Here is a 23,661-nt window from a genome sequence, read left to right on the forward strand (position 1 = left end):
GCAGCTGTGGGCCCTCCGTGGACCCGGACAGCTGTCTTTATCTCTCTCTCCATCAAACCACGGTTCCTCTCACCTGTCTTTGTCTTACACTTTGTGAAGTCTCACACACAAAAGCTCCGAGTTTCTGGCAAAGGAAGAGACTGGAAACCGTCAGATAATATCAAAGCAGTGGTAAACCAAGTATCTTAAGCCCCACCCTCTCACTCCAGGGCCTGTAGCAAGGAGGCAGCGGGTGCTCTCCCACAGAGCTAAACTTCAGCAAGGCTGTGAAGTGGTCACAGCCTTGCAGGTTCACAGATAAATCAACAGATGACCCCGTCTAACAGGATAACTGCCCAGGCCCCAGAACTAAATTAGCATCTTGGGGCTTCCCTCACCATTCAGTCTGGAGCAAAGCTGGCCGGGCTTTCATAATTCACAGGTTTGTAAGCGTTTCGGGGAACAGCAGGAGGGGCCTTCACCACTACCACCTGGGAGAAAAGTCTAATGCAGCTGGCAAAGCACCCACGAGGGCACGCGTACTGCAGAAGGCAGAGATCCTGAAGCCACATCGGAGTACAGGAGAGTCCCCTGCTCAGGATCCGGGATTCTGCAGCACTGACTCCAGGGAAGTACCAGATACCAGCCTCGCTTTGTCTGACTCCCTGGACCTGTGGCTCAAAGGAAACTGTACTGTTCTGCGGGATAAGACCCAAGTCAAATGACCTCAGCCCAGGTCTCGAGAACCGCCTATCATATACCTGGGGCAGAGAGGGTGAGTTCCAGGGACGAGGGAGAGCAAGAGAGAAGAAAGAGAGAGGAGACAGCCAGGCTAGGGAAAGCTTCCAGGGAAAGCCTCCAGCTGTGACCCACACCGGTCCAGAAGGCAAGTCTGGCCAAGTCTGGCACTCGCCCCATGGTGAGCCAATGGGGCGGTTTCACTATGAACATCCTGAGCACGGATTGGCTGCTGTCAGCAGAGGCGTGAGAAGAGTGTTGTCTGCTCATGGGCCCTCCTCCCCCCTGAGAATCCAATACACTGCAGTTGAAGAGCTGCCAGAAGTCCACGGTTGTCTCCTCCCAACCCTGGGGCCCATAGGCAGAACATTCCTGTGGGACACGAGAACCTGCAGCCTCTGGCCATGGCGGGACCTGAGTGGCAGTCCCTGGAGCAGTGCCTGGAAAAGCATCTGCCGCCTGAGGATTTGGGGGAGGTGAAGCGAATTCTCTATGGCAAGCAGACTAGGTCAGGGATCCAGAGGCTGAGTTTGGGGGTGGTGCGGGGGTGGGATTGTAGCCACCATGTGTGGACTTGGGGAGGGCTTCTGGGCTGAGAATGGCTCTGTGGGGGCTGGGATGAGGAATCATGTAGGCTGGCAGAGGCCATAGACCGAACTGTGAGGAAAGAGCCCTTAGAGGGTGACCCTTACAAACCACTTTCAGGCCCCCCACTGCCGCCGCCACCTGACACACGCCTTGTGTAAAACAAAATAGGAAGAACGGGAATTTGTCTCTTCAAGCTCTCTCTGTAAGTTCCTAGCTCTGACCCGACTCCCAGCTTCTTCTCTGGGGTTCTGTCCAGAGCCTCCGACTAGGGTCCTCTGATCTCTCCTTCCTTCTGTGGCCTAGCATCTTGGAGGTGGAGGCCTGCTCAACCAAACTAGCTAAGAAGTTTCCGAACTGTCAAGCCAAGAGAATTGGCAGCACAACGTTTTCGCACAATGGGCGATCTGGCAGTGGGTCCCCAGACTTCTATTTTAGAGTAGTGTGCTGTTTGGCGTCTGGTAAAACGGAGCTGGACAAAGTACCCCCTCCTGGATGTTCTTTTCAATCCGTTTTTCTGGAGCAACCAGAAAGTTGTCTTTAAGAGGACTATGTCCTTGTCCTGGGCTTCAACCCTGTACCCTGTAGGGGGTTTTCTCGGCTGTTAGAATGACACGTAGACTCTGAACCTTGCTAAACCTCTTTCCAGCCCATTGCTCACAGCGGAGTGTTCAATCCAGCCTGTTTGCTCCGCGACCTCGCCAAGGGCCCATGACCTTGTAGTAGGACCTTGATCAGCCAAAGAGAATTAATGAAATCAAGTGGTTCCCAGCAACTTTAGAGTCCCTGCAGGGAGGCCTCATCCACGAAATCTAACACAGCAAGTGTGTGGAAGAACAATGTCTTTGGCATTTTGGGGGGGAAAAAAAACCTCCAACCCCCCCCACCAAAGAACAACTCTCCATAAGCTATGAGGGGCTAGGTGACCCCCAAAATGCTCTACTTCCTATGGTGTTTGCAAGACCAGTCAGTCATGCGGATGGGTAGTGTAGTTCAGTGGCCTGCCAGGCATATCAGAGCTGTTGTTCTACAGCCCCATAGAAAACCATACAACAGCAGGAAATTAGTCACATGAGAAGTACAGAATCCAGACTTCCAAAGAAGGTTTTTGTTGTTGTTATTGTTGTTGTTGTTATTTTTAAACAAAACAAGGAGTATCCTACCCCAATTTCTAGGGATGGCCCAATTGCTTTGTTTTAAGGGTAAAGTGAGTAACCATGGAATTGGCACTGTTAGCATCAGAGGTAAAATTGAGGGGCATTATGAAGACAGACATGTCTCCCCCAGAGGTGACTGGTATACACCCTGGGTAGGGGAGGGCCAGGCCATGGACTACCAAGTGGAGGGATTGTATCAGCATTTGGAGAACCACAGAGTAGGGTAAAATAGCAACGGAGGCTAAAATGCTAACCAGGGCTAGTCTGTAACTGCCAGGCCCTAACTCTGGGGCCTGACTCCCACTAACTGAGCAAGGCCCTTCTCTCATTTTTCATTCTTCCCTTGGGTTCTGTTTCCCTGACAGCCTTTTCACACTTTATCTCTTAAGGTGTGAACGGGCATGCTCAGTTCTTGCGCTTGGGTGAGGTTTGACTGTGAGCAGATTCCCACCTAAAGACAGAAAATTTTTCTATCTTTAAAATACATAAAAACTCTTCCTACTTAAACCCTTGTTTGTTCTTCAGAGGCCGGTTTGTACCCAGCTACTTCCCTGCAACGCAGTATCTCCAGATTTGTTGCTATGCCCAGTACACTGACAATGCTTATTAAATATTTGCCAAGTGAGAAAGCCTACACCAAACAGATGAGATTCTCAGAGAACAGAACCGAGGGGCGTTCACTAATCCCTTCAGCATTTGCCGCTTGCTTATTTCTGCCTAGGACAATCAAGAGACGATTGGTAACGTGCAGTTTCTGCCCTTGATGGGGTGTTATTTGTTGTTTGTTTGTTTTTGGTGGCACTGAGACCCAAACTCAAGGCCTCTTGCATGCTAGGAATTCCTGGGAATGTGGAAGTTCAGAAACCCACGTTCTTGACTGTATCGAAGACTTCCCAGGAGACGTGAAACCTGAACATTCAGAACGTCGCTTACAGAAATATTAAAGAACGACACGAAGGGCGTCCATGAGGTTCCAGGAATATCATATTGAGCAGAATGAAGCCTTGGCAGCCAAAGCAGGACTCTTTGGTCAGCCGTGATAGGGACCCCATTAGAAGACTGCCAACAACTTTACCTGGTAGAATCCTCTGGGTGCAGTAGCAACGATGGTAAAGCATCTGTTGTGACTGTTTGGTGAACAGAAACTGTTGGAGAAACCAGACTCACCGTTCCCCAGAAGTCATCAAAACAGAATCTTACTCAGTGAAAATGGCAGGATGTGCCAGGCGGTGGTGGCGCACGCCTTTAATCCCAGCACTTGGGAGGCAGAGGCAGGCGGATCTCTGTGAGATTTTTCTCATGTGGTGCTAGGAATGGAATTTAGGAGGCTTGGCACATGCTAGATGTCTTAGCTTTCTTTCTATTGCTGTGATAAAAATAATGACCAAGAGCAATGGAGGGAGGAAAGGGTTTAATTCAGCTCATACCACACAGTCAATCCTGGAAGTCAGGACAGGAACTAAAGGCAGGAACACAGAGGGAGGAACTGAAGCAGAGGCCGTGGAGGGGAGCTGCTTACTGGCTTGCTCATCACAGCCTGCTCAGCCTGCTTTCTTTTAGAACCTATGAGTGGCACCACCCACAGTGAGCTGGGCCCTCCCACATCAATCATTAATTAAGAAATTACCCCCACAGATTTGCCTACAGGCTAATCTGATGGAGGTGCTCCATCAATAGAGATTTCCCTTTCCTGGATAATGTCTAGATTTTGCATCAAGATAATAAAAATCAGTCAGCACAATAAGTAGGGACCACCTAAGCTGTAGCCCTTTTCCATAGACACTTGATGCCTTCAGGAAGGATTATGAATATGAGATATTATGCTGGTGCAATACAGTGTCCTGCTTCATATTAACCGTTATGGTCTATTCTAATTTAAAACTGAAGCATGTACGGAAACCAGTAACACAGTTATTGGTTATTATGATCAAGTATGATGTTCTGTGCATAACTGTATATGCTGGGCTTTTTAAGACTGGCTCTACTGTGTGTGCTGATATCAGGATCACGACAAACCCAGTCATGTAATGTATAATAATGTCATAACAACTAAGATGTCACAAGGTGATGGGACTTTTTCGGGTCCACTACATTCACAGGGAGCTGAAGTAATCCATGTAGTCCCTCACTGATAGAAAAATTATGCCCACGTGCCTCTGTGTTACCAAGAGAAACAGGCAAGATGAAGAGCAGAAAATGCAGAAGGCTGCCAGTACATCTGGCATTTCTGAAGCTCTCTGGAAGGATGCACAAAGATTAAGAGCGCTGGCTGCCGTTGAGGTTTGGAACCAACACTTGGAGAAGACTTATTTTTCCTTTTCTTCCCCCTGGGCTGCGATCTGCCCCCTCCGCAAACATGTTTCCTCTGTGCCAAGGCTCTAGTTGAATAATTGAAAGAACGAACGGCGAAGAGCCAGCGCAGGAAGAGAGATGAAGTTCCCAATGCGAGAGGTTGCTGAGAAAGCAGAAGCTTAGGGCCCTGAAGGCAGGTCTACCTCGGCCCTAGTAAGGAGAGAGAGACCCAGGAATGTGGGTTGGAGCCAGAATGAGAACTAACAGGCCTTCTTCCTTGAAGTGGCGGTAAGGAGAGGGGAGTTGAGGCTCTTCATAGCAAGAGAGGCAGAGGAACGGAAAACAAAAAAAAGCACAGAAGTGGTTCTCAACCTGTGGGTCTCGACCCCTTTGGGGTCACATATCAGATGTTTACATTGCGATTCATAACAGTAGCACAATTACAGTTAGGAAGTAGCAACAAAATGACTTTATGGTTGGGGGTCACCACAATCATGAACTATATTAAAGGGTCGCCACATTAGGAAGGTTGAGGACCACTGAACTACAGGGACAGACAGCAGGATGGAGCAGCCTGGCCTGCCCTCCCCTCAGGACCAAGGGGATAAGTGTCTGCAGGGAGGGAGCTGGGAATTACCCAGTGCACAGTCTCAGGAAGGCAGAGGTGGGGACAGCAATGGACTCACAGGGAACTCAGGACAGAAGGGGAGATTAACACAGCAGGACAGTGGTGCTCAGAAGGCAGATGCTGAGGGGTGCGGTAGACAGAGATGTCCACCCACAAGCTGGGCTTGCTGCACCTGCCATCTTGCCTGCATTCCTGCCTGCAAGCTGGGCTTGCTGCACCTGCCATCTTCCTGGACTGAGACCACAGGACGCTCTGGAAGGGCAGCCTGGCCCCTGAGCCCATAGCCTTTGGGAAACCAGCACACACCCTGTGACACGGGTGTCTGCATGTCCTCAGCGTGTAGCCCCCGGGAAGCTGTGAGACTGTTTCCACCTTCCCAGGGTCTGAGACCCACAAGAGGGGCCCCTCCACCCGAGGGTGGGAGGACTCTGTGAGGCAGTCACAGTGAGGGGAGGCCAGGTGTGGGCAGCACAGCTATTTCTAACCTGCAGAGGAAAGGGAGCCTTGCCTGTTTGAAAAGCAGGCTGATTGTCAGGGGCGGAGCCCAGCTCACAGCTGTCAGGGAGAGCTCCTGGCAGGGGGTGGAGACAGGGGGCTTGGGCTGACAGGGCTGTGATTTTGAAAGAAATGTCTTTAAGAGAGCGGCTTCAAGTAGGAGAGAAATATTATTATTAGGTAACGCCTGTCAGGTTATTTTTTGATGTGTTCTTGGTATTTCATAATCGTTTTGCCTTTAGATGGTAAGGTCTTCCTGGCCCTGGGCCATGAACTGTGCCCCTGGGGTTTTACCCCAGGCCTGGGCATGCAGCAGGCCCCAGGAGGTAGCTGCTGCCTGACCTGTGGTCTCTGTGGTAGAAGGGAAATAGTCCTCTAGTGGCTGATAATGAACCACAAATTTGGGTAAACGTTTACACTTGCACCCCATCAAGCCAGCACCCACCGGGCACCTATCCTTACCAGGCATGGAACTAGCTGAAGGAGTGTCAGAGAACAAGGCTCCAGGCTGACTTCCTGAAACTCAGCTTCCCGAGGGGCCAATGAGTGCAGGGCCTCTCTTTCCTTTAGCAGTTCCTGGCCTCCATCCAGCCTTCCTCCTGAGCCCCATCGCCCCTTTCTGGTAGCACAGATGGCCCAAACCCTAGGATCCACACAGCCCTCTGATTCTGGTTCAAACGCTTTTTTTTTTTTTTTTTTTGGAGCCAATTCCTTCCTATCTGGGTTGGCCGCTGGGGCTGTCGTCTTTGCCCTGATCCTCTGTAGTTCCAAGCACCAGCCTGTTGATAGATAGCACTTCCTCCCTTTGCCAGGCCTCCTGCATGCTAGGTCCCCCAGTTCACATCAGGGTAGCAGTGTTCATTTATATCCCAGCCTGACCGTTCCACAGGTCTCTTGGCCCTGTTGAAGGCTTTCCAAAAGAGACACTCCACAGCTCTTCTTTATCTGAGAAGCAACTACAGAGAGGTGGTGGGGTGGGCCTGGGTTTTTGTCAGTGCTGGATCTGACTCAGGGCTTCACACATGCTAAGCCCACACTCTACATCTGATCCCCCAGGGGTCGGGGTAGGGGAGTAATATATCAGACACTTCAAAATCCTCTCTCTCTTCTCTCCTGCCTTTTCAGAAATCTTGATCTGCCCAGAAAAGCTTTAGAAACTGCCTCAGAAAGAAACTTTGAACTGAAGGGATACGCCTTCGGGGCAGCCAAGGAGCAGCAGAGATGCCCCCAGATCGTGCGTGTGGGGCTCGTTCAGAACAGGATCCCACTCCCCACATCTGCCCCTGTGGCAGAACAGGTGCGGTCTTTGTTTTAACAACGTACATATAACGGGGGCTCTGGCTCTGGCTTGTCCCATGGTGCAGTCACTGGCAGGCTGTCCTGGGGTTCCATAGCTAGAGCACCGGAAGGGCATCTGAGTCACCTCTCTCTGCCTTTTCTTCTTCCTTCCCGTCTTGCGCCTAGCTCTTCTTGTTCTTCCTCCTCTCCTCCTCACTCCTCCTCACTCCTCCTCATCTCCATCACCCTTCGGCCACTTCTACCACCCCTGACCTGAAATTCCTTTCCCTCGCCAACTGGGAAAGTACCCCTCTGGAGCTCGAGCTGGCTCCCCAGCATGCTTGCTTTCCCAAGGCCGCCTTTGCCAGGACACACTGACCAGTCATACTTGTGTCTTTTCCTGCTTATCATAAAGCCAGGAGCTCACTATGCCTAGATGTCTGTTTACCCAAAGTCCCACAGGTTATGAAAGTATGATAGACATTCCTTTATGGTTATGGTACTATTTTACAGTTCTCTAAAATATCAATGTGGTAATATTTTACAGTTCTCTAAAATATCATGTCACAGATGCCAGTGGTTTATTTATACAGCTTGTCATAGCTGTATCAAAAGAGAAGGTTTTGCTGGAACTTTGGCTTTGTCTATCATGGTAATCTCCAGACACTTTGATAATTCTTAAGTATTCTGCAGGAAACCTCAGGTCATTTGAATTCCAGGATGTGTGTGTGTGTGTGCGTGTGTGCGCGCGCGTGCGTGCATGTGCACACACTTGCGTGTTAGTAGGTAGTGGAGAAACAGCCCAGGGACTCGGCCTACTAGGCAATCACTATTACACAGAGTTACATTCCCAGTTTTATTAAAAGATGACAGGGAGCCAAGCAGTGGTGGTGCACGCCTTTAATCCCAGCACTTGGGGGGCAGAGGCAGGTGGATCTCTGTGAGTTCAAGGCCAGCCTGGTCTACAGAGCGAGTTCCTAGACAGGCTCCAAAGCCTAAAGAGAAACCCTGTCTCGACAAAGGGGAAAAAAAGGAAAAGAAGAAGAAGAGGAGAAAGACAGATACAAGTGAAGTAGCATAAGCCAGGGATGGAGCATTCTCTTGGTGTATGTGAGACTATAGTTTGATCCCCAATACACACACACACCACACAGATACACACACACACACACACACACACCACAGATACACACACACACACACCACACAGATACACACACACACACACACACACACACACCACACAGATACACACACGCACACACACACACACCACAGATACACACAAGATGTAATAATCCCCAGCTCACTTTTCTCCCTGGATTTGTTGTTTGTGAACACATTTGTCATCTAGCTTGTCAAGCTGTAGGGACAAGGACATTCTCAGCCCCACTGTACCCAGACGTAGACTTTGCATGTTGATGGTGCTGAGCCTGACTGGAGCTCACGGCCTCCTGGGAAGACTAAGAACAACAGGGAAGAATCTCCTTCCCAGGATTTCCACCTGCCCCCCCCCCCCAACCTTTTTTTTTTTTTTTTTCTCAGCAAACATACCTGACTGTCTTCTGGGAACCAGACATTATGCCAGGACACAAATGACAAGTATCTTTCCTTCCCCACCTCCCGCCCCCTCCCTCCAAGGACCCTGCAGGGTCCTCTGAGTGACAAACAGCAGAAGAACCATAGTACCACAGTAGGGCCTGTACTGCCCACAGATAGCGGAGAGAGTTTGTCGTGGGACAGTTGAGAGGGTGAGGTGGGATAAGGATGGCATCCTCTGGAAGACTGGGGCGGCGGCACACTCCTGGCTCAGAACACATCCCGGCTGACTTAAGGTTTAAACCAACCAAAAAGCCAGATCTTCCAGGATAGCGGGAGCAGCAGCGCGGTCCGGTGAAACCTTGATGCAGCTGGTCTAGAGTGTGGGGTGTGTGTGTGTGTGTGTGTGTGTGTGTGTGTGTGTGTCCGTCCCTGTACATGGATACACCCCTGCTCTGTGTACTGGAAGTTACAGCCATACTCATTCACATTGTTCAGCAACACCATGAGAAAGATGCTGTTTCTCCATCACAAGTAGGGTAAGGTGGGATAGGGGTTGATGGTATAGAGAGATGAAGGGCCGAGAGGGGCCGAGTCCGTATCTGGGGGAGCCTAGAGGTGCTTTCGTTCCATCTACCTTGCAGGTTTGGGTCTGACGAAAATAACAGACACTAAAACTCCCACCCCCTTCTTTCTTCTTCTCTGGGGGTCACATGGGGAGTTTTGCTGTTCTAGCTGCATCTGGGTAAATTCTTTTGCTTCAACAATAGTACTGGCCATATTCTAATCCTTGCTTTTTGACTTGCCAGGTCTCTGCTCTCCACAAACGTATAGAGGCTATTGTGGAGGTGGCTGCCATGTGTGGGGTCAATATCATTTGTTTCCAGGAAGCATGGAGTAAGTCTCTGTCATGGTTTTTTTTTCAACCACCTTTAAACCAATGTGCTTTATCTCAAGACTATCTGCTGCCTGAGGTTTTTGTTTTTTGTTTTTGATCTCCTTTTTTTTCCTTCTGTCTGTTTGGTGGTGGTGGCTTTTGTTTGATTGTTTTGTTTTGTTTTAAAGACAGCTTCTCTGTGTAGCCCTTGCTGCCCTGGAACTCATTCTGTAGACCAGGCTGGCCTCGAACTCAGAGATCTGCCCACCTCTGCCTCCCGAGTGCTGAGATTTCAAGCATGTGTCAGGATGGCTGACCTAGACAATGTATTTAACACTACTAGAAACCAAGAAGCCACTGTCCCTTCCCTCCCTCTCTCATGGGTGGATCCAGGTAAAATCACCAGGTACCGACAGTGTCAGCCTTTTCCCTTTTAGCCTCAGAGAATCAAAGCTTGGCTCTGCACAGGCCAAGTACACCCTCCCTGACCGAGTGTCATCCACACCCTGCAACTTAGCTTTTGTGAATTCCTTCCAGCTAGTCTCCCTCACCTCCTGTGGCAGGCAGCTCAGGGCCCTCTTCTTTATGTAAAACAGAGTCTTCTGTTGTTTATAGTTTAGTACTATGTACCTTTTCTTCATGCTATCTGTTATGTCTTAATTGTCAGAGAAATAAAATGAGTCCATAATCTGTTATCAAAAATAAAACTAAGTATTCTCCTGGACAATGCTTTCAACACTCAGTGGGTTCCGGGGGAATTTCCTCTGGTTTCTGTAGCTACTACTTAATTTTCAGCTTTTCAAACATTTATATGTGATGTGTATATACACGCACACACATGCACGCACGTATATGCATCACACAGAGGTCAGAGGACAACCTGCAGGGGCTCACTCTCTCCCTCCAGCATGTGGGACCTGGAGGTTGAACCCAGGCGGTCAGGCAAGCTCCTTTGTCCACCGAGGCATCTCTCCAGTCCCCTGATTTTTTAGTTTGCATCATCTGTGTGCCCTTTACTGTGATGCACACAGCCGCCCTCCACACGTGTGCACACACCTTCCCGTGCTCGCCCTATTCCGTCTCGGCCAAGCCATTTTGTCCTGATTCACTTTGCTTCCCCTAAAATTTGCCTTGTGTTCTACATCTAAGTCTTGTCTTACACCGTTTCTATTAGTTTCTAAATCCCTTAAACCTTTTTTTTAAGAAACATTAAGCAGTCTATCAATTCCATGCCAGAGAGAATCCACAGGCTTCGGATGGCTTCCGTATGAATTAGTTGCCCCCTCTGCTGGCCACTCAGAGATAGCGCTCGGCTCTGCCTTAACTGTGAAGGAGTAACCCTTTCCCTTCTGTTTACTTCAACCGACAGCAAGGCTCCCTGAGGAGAGCTTTTGAGATAAGCCTCTTGATTCCTGCGTGAGCTCTGTGTCTTCACAACTTGCCTGGTTTAAATCGATCTCAAATTCTGCGTTAGAAATTCGTTACCAAATAAAAAGAAAAAAGAAGGAAGAAAAAAAAAAACAAAAAACGACCAAACACACAAAAAAAGAAATTCGTTACCTTCACATGTTGGGATCCCTTGCTCCATTGGCCTCTAGCACCTTGTGCTTGTGGGCGGGCTCAAAGGTGCTTAGATTTAGGAGTCATTCGATGCCTTTGGTTTGCTTACTTTTCTCTGGCAGGTTGTAGGTCTTTCGGCTTTGCTAATACTGCTAGTTTGTGAGTGTTTTCCATCGTGTGTGTGTGTGCCCTTTGAAATCTATTGTTCTAAATGTTTGGGGGCGTCTCTCAGTATAGATCCTGGGGTCTTTCTATGTTTTCCTGCATTCTCTTATTCCTTGCCAATAATAATAATAATCTTAGAGGTTTAGTTTTTGATTTTGTTTGTTTGTTTGTTTTTTGAGACAGGGTCTCTCTACATAGCCCTGGCTATCCTGAAAATATGTAGGCCAGGTTGACTCCAGACTCACAGAGACAGGAAGAGAGCGGGAGTGGGCGAAGCTTCTCTCTCTCTCTCTCTCTCTCTCTCTCTCTCTCTCTCTCTCTCTCCTCTCTCTCTCTCTCTCCTTCCTATGTGTGGGTGAGATCAGAAATGTGATCTCCCAGCTTTCTTGCTTACCTGCTGTCGTACCTCCCCCACCATCATGGGATTTCCCTCTAGAACTGTAAACCAAAGTCAACTCTCCTGTAAGTTGTTTTTGGTTATGATATTTTTATCACAGCAATAACAAGGTAGCTAGTACACCTTCCAAGACCATAAACTATCTCATTCTCTTTGCTTTTTTTTGATACAGGATTTCTCTATGTAGCCCAGGTTGGCCTCAAACTCAGGACAATCCTGCCTGACCCTCTGAGTCCTGGGGTTCTGGGTATGTAGCACTCTGTCTGGTATAATCAATGTGTTTTGCTCTAGGCCAGCAGTTCTTAAGAACAAAGTAATGTCTCAGTCATGAGGCTGACTCAATGTTAGGTCTGAGAATGTGAAACCTTTCACTCTCTAGTTCAAAATCCTGACTGGGATTTTTGTAACCCCTGCTTCCTTTAATTTCCATTCAATATCTTCTCTTTGGCAATTTTATTTGTATCAGGATATTTATGTATACAGGAAAAGAAGTCATTCGAAGGGAAACAGAAATCTGGAACCCGTAGCAACTTGAAATGAAATCAGCATGGGAAATGCTGTTCTCTGGGGACGCTTAAGTCACTTCTTATGTTCTGGAAGCTGAGAATTAATGGTCATTAGGGAATATTTTTGTTATTAGCAGTTCTTCTTGCTGGCTTTCTTAAAATAGTTCTCTTGTCTGGACTGAAAGGACTTCAGAGAATCTTGATTCTGGAACCAAGGTTTCCTGGACTCTGTTGACGACATCTTTTGCCTGCTGTGTATCTGGGTGGTTGACAGTGCTTTTGGTAGCAAGCTTGCTCAGTGTGGCTTTGGGATCAGGCTTACTGAGATGGGGAGACATGTGAAGTTGTGGCATCTCTTTCTTTGATATGAAGGGGAAAGGATCACACCGGCTTTGCAAGGCGTGCGAGTTGAGCTGTCCGTTCCCATGGTAGGCACCATGTTTGGCCAACACTGGCCATTGTTGTGATCCCTAAACTCCATGCCGATGCTAAACACAACCAGGTCATGTCATGAGGTGATGTGTTTCTTGAAAATGGGTCAGTTTGGAACCACAAGAGCAACAGCAAACATCTAAGGGAACATCCATTCAGTTAGTCAATTTAAAACAAAGAAGATGGGTTTCTGTAAGACAGGAAGCTAAAGACTACTGAATGGGGACAGACAAGGGTGGTGCATGCCTTTAATTCCATCACTCAGGAGGGAGAGGCAGGCGGGGCTCTATAAATTCAAGGGTCTTCAGAGTCCAGGAAAGCTGAGACTACACCAGGAAGCTCTGTCTCAAAAAATAAAACATAAACAAACAAACAAACAAACATACCCAATGGGCCCAGTCAACACACACAGTATCTCAAATCAAGAAAAAACAAACAAATAACAACAAACCGGTAGCAAGCAACCAGGGCAATGGGCAGAGAATGTGAACAGCGAAGAGAGGATGGATCCAGGATTCCCAGGAAACATGCGGCAGGACACCCAGCATGACTAGTAATGAAAAACATTTGCATTTCTGTAGTGGAGAGTCTGGATCTAGCTAAGCCTCAAGTATGCTGGATAGGTGCCCTACCACCACGCTGCTTCCAGGACAAGAAAGACATAGTTAATCATGGCCATATATCAGGTTGTGTCCACAATGGAAGATATAAAGATAACTGCATTGTTGCGTGCCTCAGATGTGCCCCGGGTACTATAACAATATCATACACAGCAGAGAGCCCCGGGTCTTCTCCTAGTGTGATCCCTCTGACCCACATCCTGGGTGGGGACGACACACGTTCTGTATTGTTGCTGTATGTGTATGTATCCAGTGTTGGAAAACAAAGCAAATACAAACCAATGACTTATGGTTTGAGGATGCGATTCGGTGGTTGAGCATTTGTCCAACATATGTACGGCCCTGGTTCTAATCCTGAGCACTGATAAAACAGATATGTGGTGGTGTAATCAGTGCTAGAATGATCAGTTTGCCCAAAGACCCGCCCCCCCCCCAATAAACATAGCAGACCACAACCAAATAAACAAACAAAACACAGTTCGATAAAATATTTCCACTGAATTAAAGCCCTGGCAGGGTCTAGCTAGAGATCGTGGAGGTGCTGCCTTTATCTTTGGGCATGCGCCTCCTGCCCAGTGGTTTTTCAACTCTTGTCACATCATCTCCCTGTCCCCAGGAAAAGAAAGATCCCGGTGGTGACCTGCTCTGGACTGAGGACACTCGCTAGGGGACCATAGGATTCACTGCTAACCTTTCTCTTTCTCCTAGATATGCCCTTCGCTTTTTGCACCCGCGAGAAACTGCCTTGGACAGAATTTGCTGAGTCGGCAGAGGATGGGCTCACTACCAGGTTTTGTCAGAAGGTGACACATGAACTGTGCCCCCCCCCGGGGGGTGACGGCGGGCAAACCCACGCAGGTTGTGAGCACAACTGCAGCTGTCAGATGTGCCCTTTTACTGTGGAAAATGCAACTGCGCTTGTTTGGCCAGATGAGATTAGCTGGGACTTTGACACTTTCCTTGTTGCGGGGTCTCCTTTCGCTCAAGTTCCTGGTTTCAGAGCTACGAGAGCTCTCCTTGGCTTTATTTGTGGGCAGAGCTGCAGCCCAGGGAGGGATGGTTTGGAGTGACTTCATGGAAAATCTGGCAAATGGCAGCGCTAGCACGCAGGGCTAAGTGACATTTATCTCCTCTAGACCTTTGCCCGCCCCGTTTGATGTTTGTGTAACTCAGCGAAAGCGTCAATACACCGTCTGTCTCATGGTGTAGGAAGTGGTTTTCCGTTTTCCCGATGAAAACCTTGTGACGCGTGTGATCTGATCCCAATTATCCAAACTGCCCGCAATAGCCAAATCTCTGGAGACAGGAGGGAGAAAAGCAGGGTACAGGGATGAGGAAAAAAGGGGGGTGACTGCTGTAGGGTGCAGGGATTCCATGAGGGGCGATCAGAATGTGCCAAACTCAGCCTGTTGAAACAATTGCACAACTCTGGAAATATGCCAAACACCAATGATTTATACACCTTGAAAGAACGATTCTGTGCTGTGTGAACTATATGTTAGTAAAGCCATTATCAGAAAAGCCCATGTAGTCAAGGGATTACTGGCGATGAGTCCTTGTTTTGGCTCTAAGAGCAACACTTTTGTTTCTCTTTTCATTCAGACTTAAGAGAGTCTGGGGCAGAGCCATAGCTACTCTGATTTTTATCAGGACAAAATGGTGATTCTAAACATCCGTTTTCTCAAGCTAGGGGGAAAGCCTCTCATCGAGCTATTGATTCATTGTTGTGGTAAAAGAAGGGGGCCCGGGTGAGGACTGTTTCCATCAGCAAGCCTAGATGAGGGCTTGAGGGAGAGTGTGGTTAGAGCTGCTGCCAGGAAGACTCAAGAAGAACCAACGTCCTTTACTGAGGTCACAGGTAATGGTGGCTTAGGTGGTGTGGAGAACAAGCGACCATCTGAAGCTGCCAGTCAACAGGTCCTGATGTCCGTATTGGAGACAGAAAGAATTTACTGCCTGCTATGGCTTGAATGTGTTCTCCAAAGTTGCTGGGGTAAAAATATGTAAGATGAGTGCTGTCAGGAGGCATATGATAATGGTGGTCAGGTCTTGAGGATTAAGCTCCTGTGAGTGTTTTTCTTTAGCTCCGGAGTGTTTTTCTTTTAACAAAAGCAAGTTCAGCCTCTTCCTCCTCTCTTGCCCCCACCCTCGGATAATTCCACACAGAGGCCCAGCAGCTGCTGGCTGCTGCTGTTGGACTGACTTCCTTGGGTCCAGAATGCCAAGGACAAATCTCTGTTCTCTATGAGCCACCTGCTTTCTACTCTTGGTATCAGAGCACAAAACAGACTCAATGGCAAGATATCTTGGTGTAGATAAGAAGAATAATGATAATTCATCACAAATCTTTGGGAGACAGGGTCTTCCTCTAGGCTTAGTAGCCTGGAGCTCACTATGTCACCCAACCTAGTCATAAACTCATAATTCTCTTCACCCCAGCCCGTCAAGTTCTAGGATTACAGGTGTTAGCTACCATACCTGACTCCATTTTATTTATCTGTAAGTATCTTCCATTTATTCTTTGACAGTTTAATACATGTATACAATGTATCTTGATCCAAAGCTTCCCCTCCCATTCCACAGTACACTCCCTGTCTTAGTCTGGGTTTCTATTGCTGTGAAGAGACACTATAACCATGGCAACACTTATAAAGGAATACATGTCATTGGGGCTGGTTTACAGTTTCAGAAGTTTAATCCATTATCAAGGCAAGAAGCAAGGCAGCATGCAGGCAGACATGGTACTGGAGAAGTAGCTGAGAGTTCTAGATCCAGTCCCATAGGCAACAGTAGGAGAACTGAGTCCCACACCTGGCATAGCTTGAGCATATAAGACTTCAAAGCCCACCCCCCTAGTGACACACTTCCTCCATCAAGGCCACACCTCCTGACAGTGCCACTCTCTATAGCCCAAGCATTCAAACCCAAGAGTCTACAGAGGACAACCTATTCAAACCACCACATCCCCCAACATGGCCTCTTCCAGCCTTTGTGCCCTCTCCTTGGTTAGGGTAACTCAAGAATCCAACTCAAAGTAAAACTTGCTACCCACCATGCTTTTGCCTATGTGTCCCCAGTGCTGTGCCATAGACCATCAGTCTCCAGTGCCAGGAATCTAGAGCACTGTATCCATTAGAGAGTCTCCTGGTGTCTCTCTCCTCCAGCCCTTGAGAAGCACATTTTACTTTCTATGTCTGTGAATTTCATTACTCTAGGGTTCCTTTATAAGTTAAAAAAAATCATATATTGCATTTTCATAGGATGGTGTCATTTAGCATAGTGCTCTCAAGGTTCATTGGTCTTCGAGCATATGATAGGAATTCCTTGGATTATATGAGTAGATAAAAATCTCATTGTCTTCAGACACTACATTTTGCTCAGCCCTCCATCTGATGGTAAAGAGTAAAACTGCTTCTTCCTCTTGGCTCTTAATGATAACCAGTAGTGCGTCTCTGAATATGGGCTCATCAGTTCGTAGACCTGTCTCACTGAGTGCCTGCCTTCTCAGTATATGCATGGATGGTACTGTGTCACGATTCTCTGTTTAACATTAAGGAACTTCCACTAATTTCCTAGAGTGCCTAAATCACTTTATAGTCTCATCCCAGCTTTGCACAAGGATGATTGTTCAAATTCACACACCACACACACACACACACACGGTCTCACTGTGTAGTCCTGGCTGACCTAGAACTCACTGTATAGAGCAGGCTGGCTACATGAATGCTAGAGTTAAAAGTGTGCCACCATATCTGGCTATTGATTATTCTTGATAACCAGCTCTAGGTATCAAGACAATGCTGACATTCAGTACTTTTTTTAAAAAAAACACTGCTTTAAGTAGTAGCCAAAAACCAAGTCTAACTATTTAGGAACATCGCTAAATTCCTCTCCAGTTTTAAAAAAAGAAGTAATAATTCACCTGAAAGAGGAACTTCATGGTTTTCAATTCCCCCAGCTGGCAAGGAAGCACAATATGGTGGTGGTGTCTCCGATTTTGGAACGAGATCGCGATCACGGGGGAGTTCTGTGGAACACAGCTGTGGTGATCTCCAATTCAGGAGCGGTCATGGGAAAGACCAGGAAGAACCACATCCCCAGAGTGGGCGACTTCAATGAGGTGAGTGCCTATCAGAGCTCCTCGGGCCTTTCTCGGGCAGGAATCCTGTGCCAGACGCTGTGGCACACGACACTGCAGGGCAGTGCCGTTGTAGGGTCCAGAGAGTCTGATAGCATTGCCCTGCATCACATGGGCACGAGGTGCTTAGAGCCCCAAAAACTTTCAGTAGCATGGGATTTATACATACATCATATGCATGTGGACTTGATCTGAGTTTCTGCAATATTCCCTTGAGGGAATTGGTTCATAAGCTAAAACGCGAGTAAAGAGAGCACAAATATGTGATTATTTCTGTGAGCCCCAGGAAAGGGGCTCTGAGCTCCTAGGCAACCGTGACATAATCCTAGTTTCAGTGGATGCTGTTCTTTGTGACTTACATGGTATCTCAGTTAGCACATGTGCAGGTGTCTTTGAATGTCTGTGCACAGCAGTGGTTACACAGGATGCCTTTGGCTCACTGGTGTGAAGAATTCTCAGAGAGGGACTGTTTTTGATTGGTAAATACCAACTCACAAGTAGTGGGATGGTGGCCGAGGGCATTTGGCAGAAGAAAATGGACTCTATATAATGCCAGAATACTAAATCTCGATTTGAACATGACTTTTCAAGAGGATCAATAGTTTGGGGTGTACCACCCCCATCCTTAGCACCCACACTTGCATCCTTGGATGGAGGATTTACGCTGCTCTCAGGCTAGGCTGGCCAGCAGGGTGAGAAAGCCATCTTCAGGGCTACGGTGAGACAGAAGAGCCGGTGTTTCTAAGAAGCAGCTGGAGGTGGGGTGGGACAGACACACTGCTTGCTTGTTTACCCCGTGGTTAATCATTAGCTCCCTGCAGACACCCCTGGCCTGACTAGAGCAGGACCTGCTTAGGGTCCATATCCTGGTTGCTATCTAACCTGGCCAGTTTTGAAATTAATGAGAGAAAGCCTAAAGCTCCAGGAGCAGATCTGTTTGGGACCCAGCGTGCCCTCTAGCATCCCTTCAACTAGATCTCCATCAAGTCCTGGAAGTGGCAGCCTCGGTGGGGGGGGCGGGGAGGTCAGGCAGGGAAGAGGAGGTGGGAGAATAAGGTTCCCATTTGCTTGTCCTACAGGGAACCCTCGGCAGGATACCAGGCTGCTGTGTGGAGGGCGTGTTTTACTCTTGGGTTTAGTCTTAGTCAGTGGGGAAAGTCCCAAACCAATTCAAGTGACATACAGTTTCCAAACAGGAAGAGTTGCCCTGGCTGGGTCTTTTCACCTCTAGCATTCTGTATAAGGAGCTGAGGTCGGTCATTCATGTTAACATTGACCTGACCACGGTCATTCATGTTAACATTGACCTGACCACAACCTTTTCTTGTATGGTGATTAAAAACTTCCCAAGCCGGGCGGTGGTGGCGCACGCCTTTAATCCCAGCACTCGGGAGGCAGAGGCAGGCGGATCTCTGTGAGTTTGAGACCAGCCTGGTCTACAGAGCTAGTTCCAGGACAGGCTCTAAAGCCACAGAGAAACCCTGTCTCGAAAAAAAAAAACTTCCCATAGGTTCTTCTGGAAGTCATGTGATCTACCACAAAGCAAATCGTGGGTTAAATACTAGGCCATTGTGTTCTCCCCCTTGGGGTTGCTTTGTTATTGTGTCTGGGTTTTGTGTGTGTGTTAACACTGCAGTTCTGGAACATCAACACCCCAATGTTAATTTTAGATTGGTGATACTCACTTCTGCCGAGGCTGAGGAAAGCAGAGCTGTTTCCACTCTGAGGCACCAACGTAGAGCTCTTTGTCCTTTTCAGTCCACTTACTACATGGAGGGAAACCTGGGCCACCCCGTGTTCCAGACCCAGTTTGGCAGGATTGCAGTGAACATTTGCTACGGACGGCACCATCCCCTCAACTGGCTCATGTACAGCATCAATGGAGCAGAGATCATCTTCAACCCCTCAGCCACCATTGGAGAACTCAGGTCACTGGGGGGAGAACTCAGGTCACTGGGGGCAGAGACGGGGGGGGGCGCTTTCTGGACCTCATTCACCACCTCAGGCCCAAGGTCAACCTATGGGGTTCAGACATGGCTTTGCTAAAATATAGTGAGCAGGTGCAATCATCAGGCTGTCTAGATCGCCGCCCTGCGCCGCCCTGTGATTGATTGGCTGTTGCACATTGAACCAGTTTTTCACTAGGGGGGAAAAAGTGCTCAACGTGACCATTGCATAATCTGATCTCCCCAAAGAGCCATTCTTCCGTTGGCAGCAAGCTTTGCTGGGATTCTGAACATTGGGACAAAGATAATACAACCACCCTCCTGCATGACGGTCTGGAATCTCAAAGCCTGACTCCTAAGTGGAGTCCAATGGGTGCCTGGCCAGCATGACCTCGGGACAAGGGTCTTCAGAATCCAGAGCCCTGACTCTGACAGGCCTGGAAGGAAGGGCAGTCCTCCAGAGTAGTGGCCCAGAGGGAGTAACACTACCCAGAGGCACAGGATAATCCAGGATACTTGATTTATCAAGTGGAAGGGTACCCTTTAGTAATATGTAACAGCAAGTATTTGAGCCCCAGCTTCATCTCTAATAGAGGTCAGACTGCTTTGTCGTGGTGTCACTAAGGGCTGGAGCAGGTGAGCACATGTGCATGAGCGGAAGTGCAAGGCAGGGAATTGCCTGAGATTGCCCACTTGGCTGAGATTGTGCTGCTGAGGGCTGGAGCAGGTGAGCGCATGTGCATGAGAGGGAATGCAAAGCAGGGAGTTGGCTGAGATCGCCCACACGGCTGAAATTGTGCCATGTCTCCCTTCCACTTAAGCTAAGCGTTGGGAGGTTTACATGTCTATTTGTCATGGCCATGAATGAACGGCTCACAAGACTCAAAGAGAGGAGGGTTTATTTTGGCCCGTGGCTTGAAGGTTTAGGACATTATGACGGGGAAGGGAGGAGGAGCTTGATGTGGCCAGTTGGTCATCTCAGTCAGGAAGCAAAGGGACATCAGTGTTGGCACTCATCTCGTTTTCTCATTTGCTACTTTTTACTTAGTCTAGGAGCCCAGCTCATGGTTGGATGCTTGCAAGGCTATAAGGGTTTAGGGTGGGTCGTTTTTTCCTCTCAAATATCTGTGGAGATGCTCTCATAGGCTCACCAGAGACTGTGTCTGCCAAGTTGACAATGCAGATTAGCCATCATAAGTCGTTTGCTGTACTTCACACTCAAATACATGACTTTTAACTCACAACTTTGCACTGCTGGTCCTCGGGCCTCAGGCCTCTCTCATACTTCAGCTTCTTGTTGTCTCAATGGTTTCAACATTGCTCAGAAATCCAGAGTCTCTTTTGAGACTCAAAGATATCTGTGAATCTCTGTGGGGTAGGGGAGAGGATCCCAATCCCAATATACAATGTCACAGATCAAACATTCCAATTTTAAAAGGGAGCCTAACAAGGAAAAGCAGACCAGGCAGGACTGATGCCCAGCAGAAATAACCACCAAGTCTTAAAGCACCATGTCTGGCTTCTGAGGCTCTTGATGGCATCGCCTGGGCTCCTACAATCCTGAGTAAGCCCGCCCTTTTAGTTCTGCCTCAGGCAGACCATGTAGCTCTCTCTTGGGCCAGCTCCTTCCCATGCCTGCAGATCATCTCTTCCATTGATGGCCCACAGCCCCCACATCTCCAGTGTCCTGGGATCTCCATAGCAACTTAGGTTTCATAGCTTCATTCATTGGCCCTTAAAAGTCCCATTGCATGGAATCTGACCCTGCTACACACTGCCTGGCTTTCGTGGCTTTCTGGAATCTTGATGTAAGCTATCAGGACCCTGTAACTTTTGCACTTGCATGCCTGAGAAGCCAATACCATGTAAACAATGCTGCCAAATTCTGTTGCTAGCTTGAGATGTAGCCTGCCCCCCTCCTTTATACTACAGCCATGGTGGCCTCTGTGTGCTTGGTGTCTGAATCTGGAGAAACACTTCCTAAAGTAGTAGTTTTCCAGCATAGAATGCCATTTTTGAGAGCATTCTCAATTCAGTATCTTTCTTTTCAAATAAATTTGATTTTTTCCAAGCTGGATTCTGTCCTCAAGACACCTGTGTCTTCTGCTTTTCCTCGAGCAGTCTCTTTTTCTCTCACAGTAAATGTGGATAAGAGCAGAGAGGAATAACCACGCCAAAGCCTGAATGCTATGCTATCTTGAAATTTCCTTGGCCAGACAAATGTGTTTTGAATTTGGCTATGTCCAAGATTCCAGTGAAAGTATATTGGCATAAATAGAGCCTTATTCTTTGCCAGAATCCAAAACGAATGGTGTCTTCCCTACTTCCTGATAAACCTCTATGCTCCCCCCTAAGAGGAACTTTATGAACAGAGTCTTGGCCATCTGAATTTATATTAGCATTCAGGCCTTTTCAATTCTGACCGAAATGGCCCATTAACTCTCTTTAGCCCATTCTCCAGCATCTCTGGTCCAAACTTCAGCATTCCCTCAGTAGGCCCATGAACCACATAAACAGGTTTCTCAAAGCAAAGGCCCCGCTTTCAGTATCAATGGCCTGAATAGTTACTTTTCTTGTTACTGGGACCTAAAGTCAGACAAGAAGTAAATAAAGAAAGGGTTTATTCGGAAAGCGTATGGTTCCGTGGTTTAGCCCGTGGCAGGGAAGGCACAACAGTAGGAGGGTGAGCTGTACATCTACAGGGAGGAGGTAGAGATGCTTCTGCTCAGCAACCTTCTTCCTCCCTCCTTTTAATTCATTCTAGGACTTTAGCCCATAGCATGGTACTGCCCAAGGCATGGTACTGCCCAAGTTTGGATAAGGGTGCCACGCTCCTCAGTTAAGTCTCTCTGGAAATACCCTCATCTATATCCCCAGAAGTGTATCTCCCAGGCGATTCTGAAGTATCATCGCAAGTTAAAAGAACTCTGGGAATTTATGCACAAACATTCCAACCTGGAACTGCCTTCCTCCAGAGCATGATGGATGGGTACAGCAGGAAGTGCTGGCTTTAATTCTCTGGCTACGATGTCTGTGTTCTGTCCCACTATAGTTGGGGTCATGGGAAAAGCTCTACATTCTCAATGGATTTGTATTCAACGTCTTCTAAATGTCAGAGGCACCATTGAATTTACTTTCGCTTTGAAGCATGGTGCTCATGTTTTGAAGAACATCCCTCCACATTCAGAATTTTCCCAGCAGGCCCCTAAAAACCTAGAACTCAGCTATCCAATTGCTTACGTGAGGTGCAGATGGAGGTGTGGGCTGGGTCTAGGAAGGGTGCTTTGGAGCCAAAGGGCGAAGGTCATACTTTGGGTCTCCCCTCGGGTTTTCCACTTGGGAAATACGTCTCCTGGTGCTTTGAATGCAGCTCACTGTCCATTGCCAGTTGAAAGGCAAGATGGTCATTAGTCGTCCGTCCACTAGGTCTTAGTGGAACCTTGGGGACACCTCGTGGAGTATCTCCCCTTCACCAGCTATGTATAAGACTTTTGGAAAGTGACTAGAAAAATGGCTTAGAGGGTAAAGGCGTCCGCCACCAAGACGGAGGACCCGAGTTCAGTCCCCGGGCCCTCACGTGGTGGGAGGAGAGGATCGACTGCCACAAGTTGTCCCGAGCTCCAAATGTGCACATACAAAATAAGGAAATAAAATGTAACAAAAAATTTTAAATACATTTAGGGAACTCCATCTCCCTCTCAGGTTTCCCTAGCGAAACCTGATGTCTGCTTCCTGGGCACGTGGGTGTGCACAGGCTTCCGGGTGAACCCAGAGAGCTACCTCGTGTTATGTATGCAAAGGCCCTCCCCAATCTGTTATCTTGAACCTTTCTTAGCTCCAGAAGTAAACCAATGTAATGGACACATAATCCCTTAGGTCCACAGCAGCCTAGTTGAAAAATGATTGGTTTCTCCTTCCTTGGCTGAGATTTGCCCAGCCTTCAGCTTTCGAGGGTGTGAGGAGCTAGAAAAGCCGGTCTCTGGTCCTGGTCTCTGGAAGAGCAGGCTGGTGCTTCATGGGGTAAACTTCACGGCGTGAGTTCATGCCCTTTCCCAGTTGTTCTTGTAGAATTGTGGCCCGAGGAAGTGATGTCAAAGAGAGAAAAGGGACGCGTGAGACGTGAGTGACAGTGGTGGTGACAGTTCATAACAGAGCAGCTGGCAGCCACAGAAAGGCCAGGGTTAAGGAAATTTCAAGCTGTTTCTTCTCTGGGTCAGTGTCATTAAAATGGGCCATGGTGAAGATAATGCAACGTGGCGATTTTAAAACACAGAGTCCTGGGCTGGAGAGATGGCTCAGAGGTTAAGAGCATTGCCTGCTCTTCCAAAG

The 23,661-nt window shown here is 48.1% G+C and overlaps 1 protein-coding gene across 1 annotated transcript in view; it reads left to right on the forward strand.

Moving 5' to 3' along the window:
* Positions 1-1,043: 1,043 nt before the first annotated feature.
* Upb1 (beta-ureidopropionase 1) overlaps positions 1,044-23,661 on the forward strand; it is a 26,871-nt gene continuing 4,253 nt past the window's right edge. Inside the window, exons 1-6 of the mRNA XM_005360188.2 lie at positions 1,044-1,225; positions 7,000-7,171; positions 9,501-9,588; positions 13,957-14,051; positions 17,207-17,368; positions 19,145-19,314. Of these exons, the coding sequence (XP_005360245.1) occupies positions 1,122-1,225; positions 7,000-7,171; positions 9,501-9,588; positions 13,957-14,051; positions 17,207-17,368; positions 19,145-19,314 (791 nt within the window). The 5' untranslated portion in view covers positions 1,044-1,121. The remainder of the gene's footprint in view (positions 1,226-6,999; positions 7,172-9,500; positions 9,589-13,956; positions 14,052-17,206; positions 17,369-19,144; positions 19,315-23,661) is intronic.

The sequence above is a fragment of the Microtus ochrogaster genome, linkage group LG2 (assembly GCF_000317375.1).
Source record: "Microtus ochrogaster isolate Prairie Vole_2 linkage group LG2, MicOch1.0, whole genome shotgun sequence".
Classification (NCBI taxonomy): Eukaryota; Metazoa; Chordata; class Mammalia; order Rodentia; family Cricetidae; genus Microtus; species Microtus ochrogaster.